This window comes from Crinia signifera, chromosome 3, assembly GCF_055691185.1.
Source record: "Crinia signifera chromosome 3, ASM5569118v1, whole genome shotgun sequence".
Lineage (NCBI taxonomy): Eukaryota > Metazoa > Chordata > Amphibia > Anura > Myobatrachidae > Crinia > Crinia signifera.
In genome coordinates, this window is record NC_139219.1 from 340,222,889 (window position 1) to 340,235,633 (window position 12,745).

The following is a 12,745-nucleotide window of genomic DNA, read 5'->3' on the forward strand; positions in this document are numbered from 1 at the left end:
ATATAGTCCTTCTACTATTGTTGTTGGGTCCTCGATAATTCAGGGTTCAGCACATGTAGATGAAACATAACCGAGAGAAAAACAGCAATGTGTATGTCTGTAGGTTGTTCCCACTTTATAGTATGGTACGTATGATGAAGATGCGTAGCTAACTTACACAATATCAGTTAGGTTTACACATATAACGGTTCCTTTTAAAGTGACACAATAGCTTACAATAACCTTAGCTTTGAGCAAGACTCTCTTCGACCTTATACCCTGTCAGCTCTATTACATACGCCAAGGTCTGTACTCCCTGCAGAGGCGAAGTCGCATCCATTATTTTGGAGCGCATACTTGGCATGGTGGTCTGGAAACAAGCTACTGAAAAGGCACCTGGCTCATTCCCGGTCCCTGACCTTTTGTGGCAATCCTTGTTTTCCGGCTGCACAAGATAATCTGAAGTTTGTCTTGTGGCAAAAAAAGGGAATAGATGTATTTGACCGTGGAGGTGATATTATCACACCTACACCATCATCTCCCCCGTTCCCCAACTCCGCTGCCTGGGTGTCACTCTGTCACTGGGGGTGACATTCTATGATCTGCGCTAAGTGCGCATGTTTTATTTGCACACCATATCGCCGCAAATCGCCTTTTTTGAAATCGCATTTTTCTGCCTAAATGCGCATATTTAATGTGATGCGCATTGGAGGCTGAAAAGTGCGAATAGGGTCGATTTGTGGCGATGTGGTGCGCTGTTTTTAGTCCTGAAAATGTGTGATTTTCATGTGTGAAAATCGCACATTTGCAGGACAGCGCAAGGTTGTAAAAAAAAGAACCGAGCGCGGGGTCCCCCGCCCGAGTGTAACCAGCCCCGGGCTCACAGAGCCGGTGCTGGTGACATAAAATCAGGGTCCCCGACAAATAGGGGTCCCCTTGATTTTATGAAACCAGCACCAGACTCAAGGTCCGGCGCTGGTTCCCAAAATACGGGGGACAAAGTGAAAAGGGGTCCCCCGTATTTTAAGAACCAGCACCGGACACAACCAGCCAGCAGGGTAATGCCACAGCCGGGGGGAGACTTTTTATACAAGTCCCCCCGGCCAAAGCATTAACCCCCTGGCTGGTCAGCATGGGCAGGGGTCCTGGGGAAGTGGGGACCCCCCCAATGAAGGGGTCCCCCCCTCCAGGACTTACCAGCCCATGCTGATAGTCCGGGGCTGTCCTCCATGCCCCTGGGCTGTGGGCATGGAGCTGATGCTTTGTGTAAAAAAAAGAATGATAACTATTGTTTTACACTGGCGAACTATGAGTCCCAGCAAGCCTACCCCGCATGCTGGGACTTGGGGAACCACAAGTCCCAGCATGCGGGGCATTAAAGGGCCCGCTGGCACTTGTAGTTCTGCAGTGTAAAAAATAGTGCACAAAATCACACTGACACCCTGTAAAATAAAACTTTAATACACACAAAACACACACACACTGATACTTACCTACCTTGAGCCCATAGGTCGGTCCCTGGATCCTGGATTCTTCCTCCGGGGCTCCAGGGCAGAAGAGTCCGGTTCCGGGGCCTTGGTCCTGGTTCCGGGGCTGGTTCTGGGGTTCCGGGGCTCCTGGCGTGAAGAATCCGGGGTCCGGGATCCGTGGTAGTCCAGAGGGGTACCTAAGGAGGGAAATCCAACTCACCTGCTCCCCGGCGGCGACCTCCGGTGACAGCGCTGCTCCCGACTGGTACCCGGCTTGAAGGACTTTGCCCGGCGCTGAGATGTTTCCTCTTCGCCGTCTCTGAACAGAATGATTTCTCGGCCAATCAGGAGCCGAGAAAGTCGGCTCCTGATTGGCCAGAAATCATTCTGAATATAGACGCCGAGGGAGTAACATCTCAGCGCATCCAGAGCATCCAATCTTCAATCATCCAGCCGTCCAATCTTCAGTCATCCAGCCGTCCAATCTTCAGTCATCCAGCCGTCCAATCTTCAGGTATCCTTTTCTCTAAACTCAAATCCTGAACATTGCCTTATCCTCACAGAACTACCGGCACGTATCTTGTTTATTTTGAACGGACTGCCATCTTGTTTATTTTTGCAAAGGACTGCTATCTCTTGTTACTTGTTATTTATCAGAGACTTGCATCTATTTATTATTTGTCCAATCAAGAAGTATTGATCCTGGTTACATTATCTGTTATATGAGTTCCTTCAATAAACCTGTTTGTGTTAACCCATCTCCGGCTGGTCACGCCTCTCTTCCTGAGATCCGCACCACTCCATCAATCCACCATCTGACCACTCCAGTCACGACTGATTCCACACACCCATTTCGTGACAGTTTGCTGAAGTCACATGGACTTGGTCAGTGATCAGAGTGTGAGAAGTGTGGGTTGTCTAGATCCTGGTGCCAGCATGGAGAGACAGATTGATCTTCAGTTCTTACTCACAAAGTTCTGGCAAGACTTATCTGGTTGTTCTTGCAAGCTGCAGCAATCCTTGCCGGCTAATGAATCCTCACGTGTCACATCTGCAGCCGCATGTCATTTGGCCTCTTCACCTCTACCCCCTGACTACCTGGCTACTCCAAAGGAGGACAATGAGGCTTCTGCGGACAGTGGGTCTGTCATAAGTCCGTTACTTTGCCATCTGCAATCTGGTTCTGCTTGGACCTTTAAAGAGCCAGAATCAGAGACATTAAAGGTTTTACACCAGTTACTGAATCAACTACAGGAATTACCATCTAAAATTTTTTCTGTAGTCTCCGCCATATTGGACAGTTCTTTGGTACCCCTTTCCAGTGGAACTGTGCTCAAAGGAACTTCCACTACACTTCCAAGTACTCCTGAGAAGTACTCTCATAAGCCTTGTAAGGACATACCACAAAGCAGACCACGAGCCCAGCTGTCTGAGGAGGAACGTCAGTGGCGCAGGCAGCTAGACCTGTGCTTCTATTGTGGTGGTTCAGACCATTTCATAGAAGATTGTTCTCTCCGTCTGCCCAGAAATGGGGAGATTCCTCCCGTTACAGCTCAGAAAGAAACCCGAGTTAATACTTGGGGCCCTGGAACAAAGATCATCTTGGCCAAACACGGTTTTACTGCTGTCCACCGAGCTCCTGGGAAGGTTCCTGTATCCATTACTGGAGGTGGAGTCTCAGGATTTCCTGCCCAAAAGCATGTGTCTGTCTCATCAACCTCAGGAGGGTTGTCCAATACCGCAGCCCCAGCAGAGGTATCTTGTGCTAAATATTCAGAACGAGTATCCCGTCTCCAGCCCCAAGAGGGGGTTCAGCCTTTTCAGCCCCAGAGGGGAGTTCAGCATCTCCAGTCTCAAGAAGAGGTTTGTGGCCTCCAGCCCCAGGAGGGGGCTCTCAGTCTCCAGCTCCAGGAGGGGGCTCTCAGTCTCCAGCCCCAGGAGGGGGCTCTCAGTCTCCAGCCCCAGGAGGGGGCTCTCAGTCTCCAGCCCCAGGAGGGGGCTCTCAGTCTCCAGCCCCAGGAGGGGGCTCTCAGTCTCCAGCCCCAGGAGGGGGCTCTCAGTCTCCAGCCCCAGGAGGGGGTTCAAAATCTCCAGCCCCAAGAGGGGGTTCAAAATCTCCAGCCCCAAGAGGGGGTTCACTGTCTCCAGCCCCAAGAGGGGGTTCACTGTCTCCAGTCCCAGAAGAGGGCTTTCTGTGTCAAGCCCCAAAATGGGATTTCAAGTGTCCAGTCCCAAGTAGGGGTGAATCCAGGTGTCCAGTCCCAGAATGGGATTTCAAGTGTCCAGTCCCAAGTAGGGGTGAATCCAGGTGCCCAGTCCCAGAAGGGGGATATTCCAGGTGTCTGGCTCCAGGAGGGTCTGGATTCAGGTGTCAAGCTCCAAGAGGGGGAAATTCCAAGTGTCCAGTCCCAGGAGGGGGTCCTGTATACCAGAGACCCTGGAGGAGAGTCAGACACTTCTGCCCTGGCCTCTGGGCCTGAGGACACTTCTGCCCTGGCCTCCGGGCCTGAGGACACTTCTGCCCTGGCCTTCGGGCCTGAGGACACTTCTGCCCTGGCCTTCGGGCCTGAGGACACTTCTGCCCTGGCCTCCGGGCCTGAGGACACTTCTGCCCTGGCCTCCAGGCCTGAGGACACTTCTGCCCTGGCCTCCGGGCCTAAGGACACTTCTGCCCTGGCCTCCGGGCCTGAGGTTGTTCCAGTTATTCCAGTGCAGACTGCCTTGCCCAAGGCATCCGAGGGGTCTGCAATGAACAAAACACTCAATGTGCCTGCCTTGTCTGAGGCTTCCGTGGTTCCAGTTTTTCCTAAAAAGTCCAAGATTCTTGATCAGCCGAAGCCTTCCAAAGCCCCAATTCCATCATTTAAAGATTCAAACAGAGAATATTCGCCCATCTATTTTGATGGGGATCTTTTCCATTATGAAGCCCTGGTGAACCAATATTTGTCTGTATTGGAAACCGAACCTTCATCTGGTCTCACGCTAGCCAACATCGTCAGTTACCTGTTTTTGTCATTTAAAGGAGAAGCTTTGGAGTGGGCTAGTCCGCTTTATAAATCTAACGACTCCAGACTTCGAGATCTGACATCCTTCTCCAAGGCCGTAGTGGAAAGGTTCGGTTCTCAGACTCCCTGTAAGAATTCCTCCACCACTACAGTTAAAAGTCATCCAGTGGCCAAAACCGGCCATTCTTTGCCATCCATCCAAGATTGCAAGCCATCTCAACAATGCATTAGAACCTTCAATGTTTCAAAGAATTATCTATCGATACCCGAATCTATGGACATTAGAATTGGGTACACATCTATGTCCACCCATTGTGTTTTTTTTCCTCTGGACTGCCCAATTCTCCAGGATCATCTTCTGAAAAGGAATCTGCCTCGTCAGTACCCACCATATGTATTGGATCTTCCGCTTCATGCTACCTCGGTGGTCCTTCAGGGAGTTTGAATTCAACTAAGAGGTCTACAATCCTGACCCTAGACCAAGACTCAAATTCAGAGTATGATTCTGATTATGATGCAACTCCCTTCCTGGGAGGTCCTGTGCTCTCTGATGCCTGTTTTGCAGAACCTAAAGCTTCACCTTCCTCAAAAAAATCAAAGCATTCATCTAAGAAAAAGAAGAAGCATCGTCGTTAACCTAGAGCTCCCTTCCAAAGAAGGTTCTGGTATAGGTGTCCGGAGTCCACCCTGAAGGAGGGGGTACTGTCACAGATCTGCTTAGTCAAGCTTACCTGAATGGTGATTCTGCTCTGTGTCTCAGTCTGATTCAGTTCTGTCTCCATTCATGCTGCCACACAGTCTGTGCATTGCTGGTTCATTGATTGGTGCACCTGATGGAAATCCAGACAGAAGCTGGAATCACCTGTAACCCTTTGCTCTCCTGTTCCATGTGGCTCACCTGTTTAGTTCAGACTGAAGTATTCTGGATTCATGCCTCAGATTGCAGATTGCCCTCTGTCATTTCCTCCAATCAATACAAGGCAGGGGGATAAATATCTTGCTCACAGAGGCAGAACTGACTTCAGCAACTTGTCTTCCTGCTGTATGTGCTGGATGCTCTGTGCAGTTCAAACCTGCTTCCTGGAATCCCTGCGTGAGTCTTCAGCGTTCAGCTCCCAGAGGCTCTGCTTGTCTGGCTGGTCCAGCGCTCCCGGTCTGGTCCACAAATTGTCCTATTCTGCTCCAGTTCCTGCTCATCTAGTTCCTGTGTTTATCCTCAGTTTTCTTCAGTTATTTGTTATATGCCAAGTCAGCCATTTCAGTTCTGTTATCTCCGTCACCTGTTCCTGTGTCAACGCCAAGTCGCTACCCTGTCCTGATACCAGTTTCCTGACCTGCCTGCTACAAGCTGCATCCAGCCATTTTGTGCTACGTCTCTGCTGTAAGCTTTCAGTAATCCAGTCATCCAGCCATCCAATCTTCAATCATCCAGCCGTCCAATCTTCAGTCATCCAGCTGTCCAATCTTCAGTCATCCAGCCGTCCAATCTTCAGTCATCCAGCAGTCCAATCTTCAGTCATCCAGCAGTCCAATCTTCAGTCATCCAGTCGTCCAATCTTCAGTCAGCCAATTGTCCAATCTTCAGGTATCCTTTTCTCTAAACTCAAATCTTGAACATTGCCTTATCCTCACAGAACTACCGGCACGTATCTTGTTTATTTTGAACGGACTGCCATCTTGTTTATTTTTGCAAAGGACTGCTATCTCTTGTTACTTGTTATTTATCAGAGACTTGCATCTATTTATTATTTGTCCAATCAAGAAGTATTGATCCTGGTTACATTATCTGTTATATGAGTTCCTTCAATAAACCTGTTTGTGTTAACCCATCTCCGGCTGGTCACGCCTCTCTTCCTGAGATCCGCACCACTCCATCAATCCACCATCTGACCACTCCAGTCACGACTGATTCCACACACCCATTTCGTGACACAGTTCATCTTCTGTATCGCAGTATCTTTATTAAAACTGGTTTTCTTTTATCCAATTGCATCCCTCCCTTCTGTCGTCTATGCAAAAACCTTACATCAAGGCACCTAGCCTCCGTTACACTCCAGCTGGTGATACTGCTAGCGTGACAAACCCCCTGCAATGGCCCGCTCTAAGATGTCGATCCCCAGAGCCTTTGGAGGACTCGACCTCCCAGACCTATTTCGCTACCAGTCAGCATGCCTCCTAGCCCCGATCAAACACTACACTGACCTTGCCTCCCCCAGAGCTTGGGTAAGCATCGAACAATCCCATTCCCCCCCACATCCCACTACTTGACCTATTTAAAATCCCAAAACATATCAGACCAGACCTCCTGAATCTACTCCCATCCACCAAATCTAATCTGTATACATTGGACAAATTGACTGCCACTCTACCGGCCCCGTCCTCCCTCATTGTTACTTTACCCATCACTACCATGGCGAAACTAATACCCAACCTTCGGCTAACCATCTGGAAAGCCTGTGGGATTGGCTCCCTTAACAACGTTTTGGACGTCCAGTCCATGCTCCCCTTCGCCTCCCTTCAACGCCAGTTCTCACTTCCCACATCTGAAAACTTTCACTATTTACAACTTGCACACTGGTGGAAAGCCCACTTCCAAAACTACTCCCCCCCCCCCCAGATGCTCTTTCCCAGACAGTTCTCTCCAGACCCTCCCTGATTTACTTAAGGGGATATTTCCTTCTGGTATAAAACCTTGATAACCCCCTCTGAGTTCTCCAAGACCTCTGCTCACAGGATATGGGAGACAGCCCTCTCATTGGCGACAGATCTTTCTATACTCCTACGCAATGTCCCGCTGCTTAAACCACACTGAGATGCACATCAAGCTGATCAATAGGCTATATCTAACCCCTGACCGCCTCCACACCTTTTGGCCGACCTGCTCAAACCAGTGCTGGAGGCAGTGTGGCTGTGTGGGTAACAAATACCATATTTTCTGGTCCTGCCCCAAACTCCCGGAGTACTGGGCGGAGGTCTTCAAGTTAATCTCCACGACCCTCCAGATTGCCCTCACACCCACCCCAGTTATCGCCTTATTCCATGTGTACCCCCAGGAGGTCCCACCAGAGAAAACGTACGTCCTTGTACACATACTCATTGCTGCACGAGCAAATCTGGCCCAGCAATGGAAACAACCCTCCCCCCCATCCTTTCTCCAGGTTGTGTCTAAAACAAACCACCATTTCCTCATGGAAACCAATTTCCTCCCTATCTCACCCAAACCCTCCTCCTCTCACTCCCGTTGGTTACCTTGGCGCATGTATGTCACAGAGGGAGAAGGAGCCAAATTCTTCCACCCCGCGGCCTCCACCCAGCTGTAGCAGTTCAGCCTCAATGAACCCCCAGATGCCTCCTCGCCATAGGACCGTAACCTAATGTTTCCGCTTTAAATGTTAGCTTCTTCCCATTGGTTGGGTTTAAGAACTGTTGTATTTTATCATGCTTCACTATGCCCCTCCAAAGCCCTTTGTGTTGCTCGCTCTACGTAGCGACTGGTTATATGTCAATCTGTACCTTGATTATTTATGTTATGTACCTTGATTATATTTGATGTCCAGGTTCCAAAATCAAACCTTATCGCATATTTTTTAAATCACATTATTTTGCTTGAATTCAACTATTTAACGAGATGCAAATTTGCAGCAAAAATATGCAATATGGAGCGATTTTTAGTCATGAAAACTGCACGGGGTCCCCCCTCCTGAGCATAACCCCCCTCCTGAGCATAACTCCCCACTCCTGAGCATAACCCCACTCCTGAGCATAACCCCCCTCCTCCTGAGCATAACCCCCCTCCTCCTGAGCATAACCCCCCTCCTGAGCATAACCCCCCTCTTGAGCATAACCCCCCCTCCTGAGCATAACCCCCCTCCTGAGCATAACTCCCCACTCCTGAGCATAACCCCCCTCCTGAGCATAACCCCCCTCCTCCTGAGCATAACCCCCCTCCTCCTGAGCATAACCCCCCTCTTGAGCATAACCCCCCCTCTTGAGCATAACCCCCCCTCTTGAGCATAACCCCCCTCTTGAGCATAACCCCCCCCTCTTGAGCATAACCCCCCCTCCTGAGCATAACCCCCTCCTCCTGAGCATACCCCCCCTCCTGAGCATAACCCCCCCTCCTGAGCATAACCCCCCCCCCCTCCTGAGCATAACCCCCCCTCCTGAGCTTAACCCCCCTCCTGAGCATAACCCCCCTCCCCTCCTGAGCATAGCTCCCCTCCTCCTGAGCATAACCCCCCTCTCCTCCTGAGCATAACCCCCCTCCTGAGCATAACCCCCCTCCTGAGGATAACCAGGCTGGTCTTGGTTTCATAAAATCACAGGGTGGAACAAATAGGGGTCCCACCGGATTTTATAAAACTAGCACTAGGCTCAAGGGCTGGTCCTGGTTCCCAAAATATGGGGTACAAAATGAGTAGGGGTCCCCCGTATTTCAAGAACCATCATCAGGCCTAACCAGCCAGCAGGGTAATGCCACATCCGGGGGGAGACTTTTTATACAAGTCCCCCCGGTCAAATCATTCACCCCCTGAGTGGTCAGCATGGGCAAGGATGCTGGGAAAGTGAGGACCCCCAATGAAGGGGGTCCCCCCCCTCCAGAATTTACCTGACCAGGCTGAAGCCCGGGGCTGTCCCCGGTGGCCCTGGGTGCTGGCCACTGGGCTGATAAATGTGTAAAAATAGAATAAACGATTGTGTTTTGTTGTGGAACTACAAGTCCCAGCAAGCCTGGACCACATGCAGGGTCTTGAAGTCCCAGCATGTGGTGCATTAAAGGGCGAGCTGGAACTTGTAGTTCCATAACAATACAAATACTTACCTACTGTACCTTGACACATAGATAGGTATCCTCCATCCGCTGGTGCCTATGGGGTACCTGTGGAAGGAAACCATACTCACCAGGGTCCTCCAGCGTAGAGCATCCACAGTCTTGGCAAAACAGAAAAACAAACTACGCCAACCCACGGACTAAGTGTGTTTACATCCTGCGGCTCCTCCTCCCACATAGCACTATTGGCCACCTTGCGGCCTAGCAATTCCTGATTGGCGGATAGGAAGCCAATAGTGCTATTCAGGAGGAGGAGCCACAGAATGTAAACACACCTCCTGCAGCTTATCCTCACTTAGTCCGTGGGTTGGCGTAGTTTTGCCAAGACTGTTGATGCTGCTTGGACAGAAGAGGACGTGATCTACGCCGGAGGACCCCCGTAAGTATAGACTCCTTCCACAGGTACCCACATTGGATTTTCTTCAGGACCGTCGGATGGAGGAGACATACCTATGTGTCAAGGTAAGTATCTCTATAAATAAAGTATGTAATACAGTTATACTTTTATTGTGTATTTGTGTTTCATTTCCTTAATTGTACTGCTGTGGAACTATAAGTCCCAGCAGACCCTTTAATGCCCAGCATGCTGGAACTTTATATATAACACATTGTTTTCTTTCACTGTAAAGGTGTGTACACGCGATCAGATGGTATCGGGACTGGCATCGCACGGCATGCCAGAGGGGCACAATATACACTATATAGTGTTACCTGCCCTCTCTATCTGGCTGCCGATATGCGCTCACACGGGAGCGCGCATCGGGCTCGGAAGCCCTAAAAAGGCATGTGATTTGGCTTCCGATGTTCCCTATATCGGGAACATCGGAAGCCAATTCTAACCGTGTGTACACACTATAAGAGTCCTAAAGACCGAAACGGCGTAGACCATAGTAACATAATACTTAACTAACTATCTAACTACACTTCTTTTGTTTTCACGAGCCCCGGACTGACACTTATCTTCTCCGCACTAGATATAGATCTATAGATAGACAGAAAAAAATAGGTCTCATTACTTTTTATTCAAACCCTGTATTTATTGTGTCTGCCGACACCCCTCCCCATCTGCCGACACCACCTCCCCATCTGCCGACACCCCTCTCCATCTGCCGACACCACTTCTAGAAGAGTATTCCATACTTGTACTGCCTTTCCTTGTAAGGGTGCGGAATCTTCTCTCCTCCAGCCTGAGCGTATGCCCACATGTCCTGGTCTCTGACCTCAAAGTCAAGGGGTTGCCTGGCCGTTCCTTATATTGGCTCCTGATATATGTGTACACGTTAAGCATGTCTCCCCTTCTCTGTCCTCATAGCGTAATGACGCCAACCCTTTTACTAGCTCTACTGATGCTACGTCTCTTGGGCAGTTCTCTCGCAGGTGAAGCTGGTTGGTGGACGTGACCTCTGTCAGGGTAGAGTGGAAGTTTTGTACAATAAAACCTGGAGCTGGCTGAGTGATGAACACTGGGACAGGCATTCAGCTGATGTCATCTGCAGACAGCTGAAATGTGGACCTTCGGTGGAGGCCTGGAAGGGAGAGGGTTTGGTTCATGGTTATGTTCTGGAAAAGGTACTTTGTACGGGAGATGAGCACGATGTCTCCCAGTGTTTACTGGGAACATGGGGAGAGCGAGATGAAACAACGACTCAGCACAGTGCAGGGGTCACCTGCTCATCTTCTGGTGAGTACCGGGTGCCCTCTACTTGTTCATGGTCATGCTGTATCTACACATCATCATGGTCTCCTTGTGTGTCTCCCATGTAACACCATGGTCGCCTTGTGTGTGTCCCAGGTAACACCATGGTCGCCTTGTGTGTCTCCCATGTAACACCATGGTCGCCTTGTGTGTGTCTCCCATGTAACACCATGGTCTCCTTATGTGTCTCCCATGTAACACCATGGTCTCCTTATGTGTCTCCCATGTAACACCATGGTCTCCTTGTGTGTCTCCCATGTAACACCATGGTCTCCTTGCTGTGTGTCTCCCATGTAACACCATGGTCTCCTTGTGTGTCTCCCATGTAACACCATGGTCTCCTTGCTGTGTGTCTCCCATGTAACACCATGGTCTCCTTGTTGTGTGTCTCCCATGTAACACCATGGTCTCCTTGTGTGTGTCTCCCATGTAACACCATGTTCCCCTTGTTGTGTGTCTCCCATGTAACACCATGTTCCCCTTGTTGTGTGTCTCCCATGTAACACCGTGGTCTCCTTGTTGTGTGTCTCCCATGTAACACCATGGTCTCCTTGTTGTGTGTCTCCCATGTAACACCATGTTCCCCTTGTTGTGTGTCTCCCATGTAACACCGTGGTCTCCTTGTTGTGTGTCTCCCATGTAACACCATGGTCTCCTTGTGTGTGTCTCCCATGTAACACCATGGTCTCCTTGTGTGTGTCTCCCATGTAACACCATGGTCTCCTTGCTGTGTGTCTCCCATGTAACACCATGTTCCCCTTGTTGTGTGTCTCCCATGTAACACCGTGGTCTCCTTATGTGTCTCCCATGTAACACCATGGTCTCCTTATGTGTCTCCCATGTAACACCATGGTCTCCTTGTGTGTCTCCCATGTAACACCATGGTCTCCTTGCTGTGTGTCTCCCATGTAACACCATGGTCTCCTTGTGTGTCTCCCATGTAACACCATGGTCTCCTTGCTGTGTGTCTCCCATGTAACACCATGGTCTCCTTGTTGTGTGTCTCCCATGTAACACCATGGTCTCCTTGTGTGTGTCTCCCATGTAACACCATGTTCCCCTTGTTGTGTGTCTCCCATGTAACACCATGTTCCCCTTGTTGTGTGTCTCCCATGTAACACCGTGGTCTCCTTGTTGTGTGTCTCCCATGTAACACCATGTTCCCCTTGTTGTGTGTCTCCCATGTAACACCGTGGTCTCCTTGTTGTATGTCTCCCATGTAACACCATGGTCTCCTTGTGTGTGTCTCCCATGTAACACCATGGTCTCCTTGTGTGTGTCTCCCATGTAACACCATGGTCTCCTTGCTGTGTGTCTCCCATGTAACACCATGTTCCCCTTGTTGTGTGTCTCCCATGTTCTGTAATACCCTATTCTCCTTGTTGTTTGTCTCCCATGTATCACCATGGTCTCCTTGTTGTCTCTCAGGTGTCGGTGGTGTTAGACTGGTGAATGGTTCTGGAACCTGTGATGGGATAGTTGAAGTGTCCCTTGATAAGACCTGGCATAGACTCTGCCTTTGGAAGTTTGACCTCCGGGAAGCTGCTGTAGTGTGCAGACAGCTGGGCTGTGGTCCTGTCCAGAAGATCCAGGAGCATGTCATGGGACCTGAAGCTCGGATGCAGACGGTGGAGAAAACTCAGTGCACAGGAGCGGAGTCCCAGCTGTCTGAGTGCAGTGTCAGTCTGTGGAGTAAGGAGCCATGTCTATACAATGTACACGCCGGAGTGGTCTGCTCCTCATTAGGTAAGAGGTGATCGGCTTT

The 12,745-nt window shown here is 50.0% G+C and overlaps 1 protein-coding gene across 1 annotated transcript in view; it reads left to right on the top strand.

Moving 5' to 3' along the window:
- Positions 1–12,745, top strand: part of LOC146064936 (scavenger receptor cysteine-rich domain-containing group B protein-like) — an 87,140-nt gene that overhangs the window by 19,256 nt on the left and 55,139 nt on the right. Inside the window, exons 3-4 of the mRNA XM_083178977.1 lie at positions 10,651–10,965; positions 12,409–12,726. Coding sequence (XP_083035103.1) covers positions 10,651–10,965; positions 12,409–12,726 — 633 coding nt within the window. The remainder of the gene's footprint in view (positions 1–10,650; positions 10,966–12,408; positions 12,727–12,745) is intronic.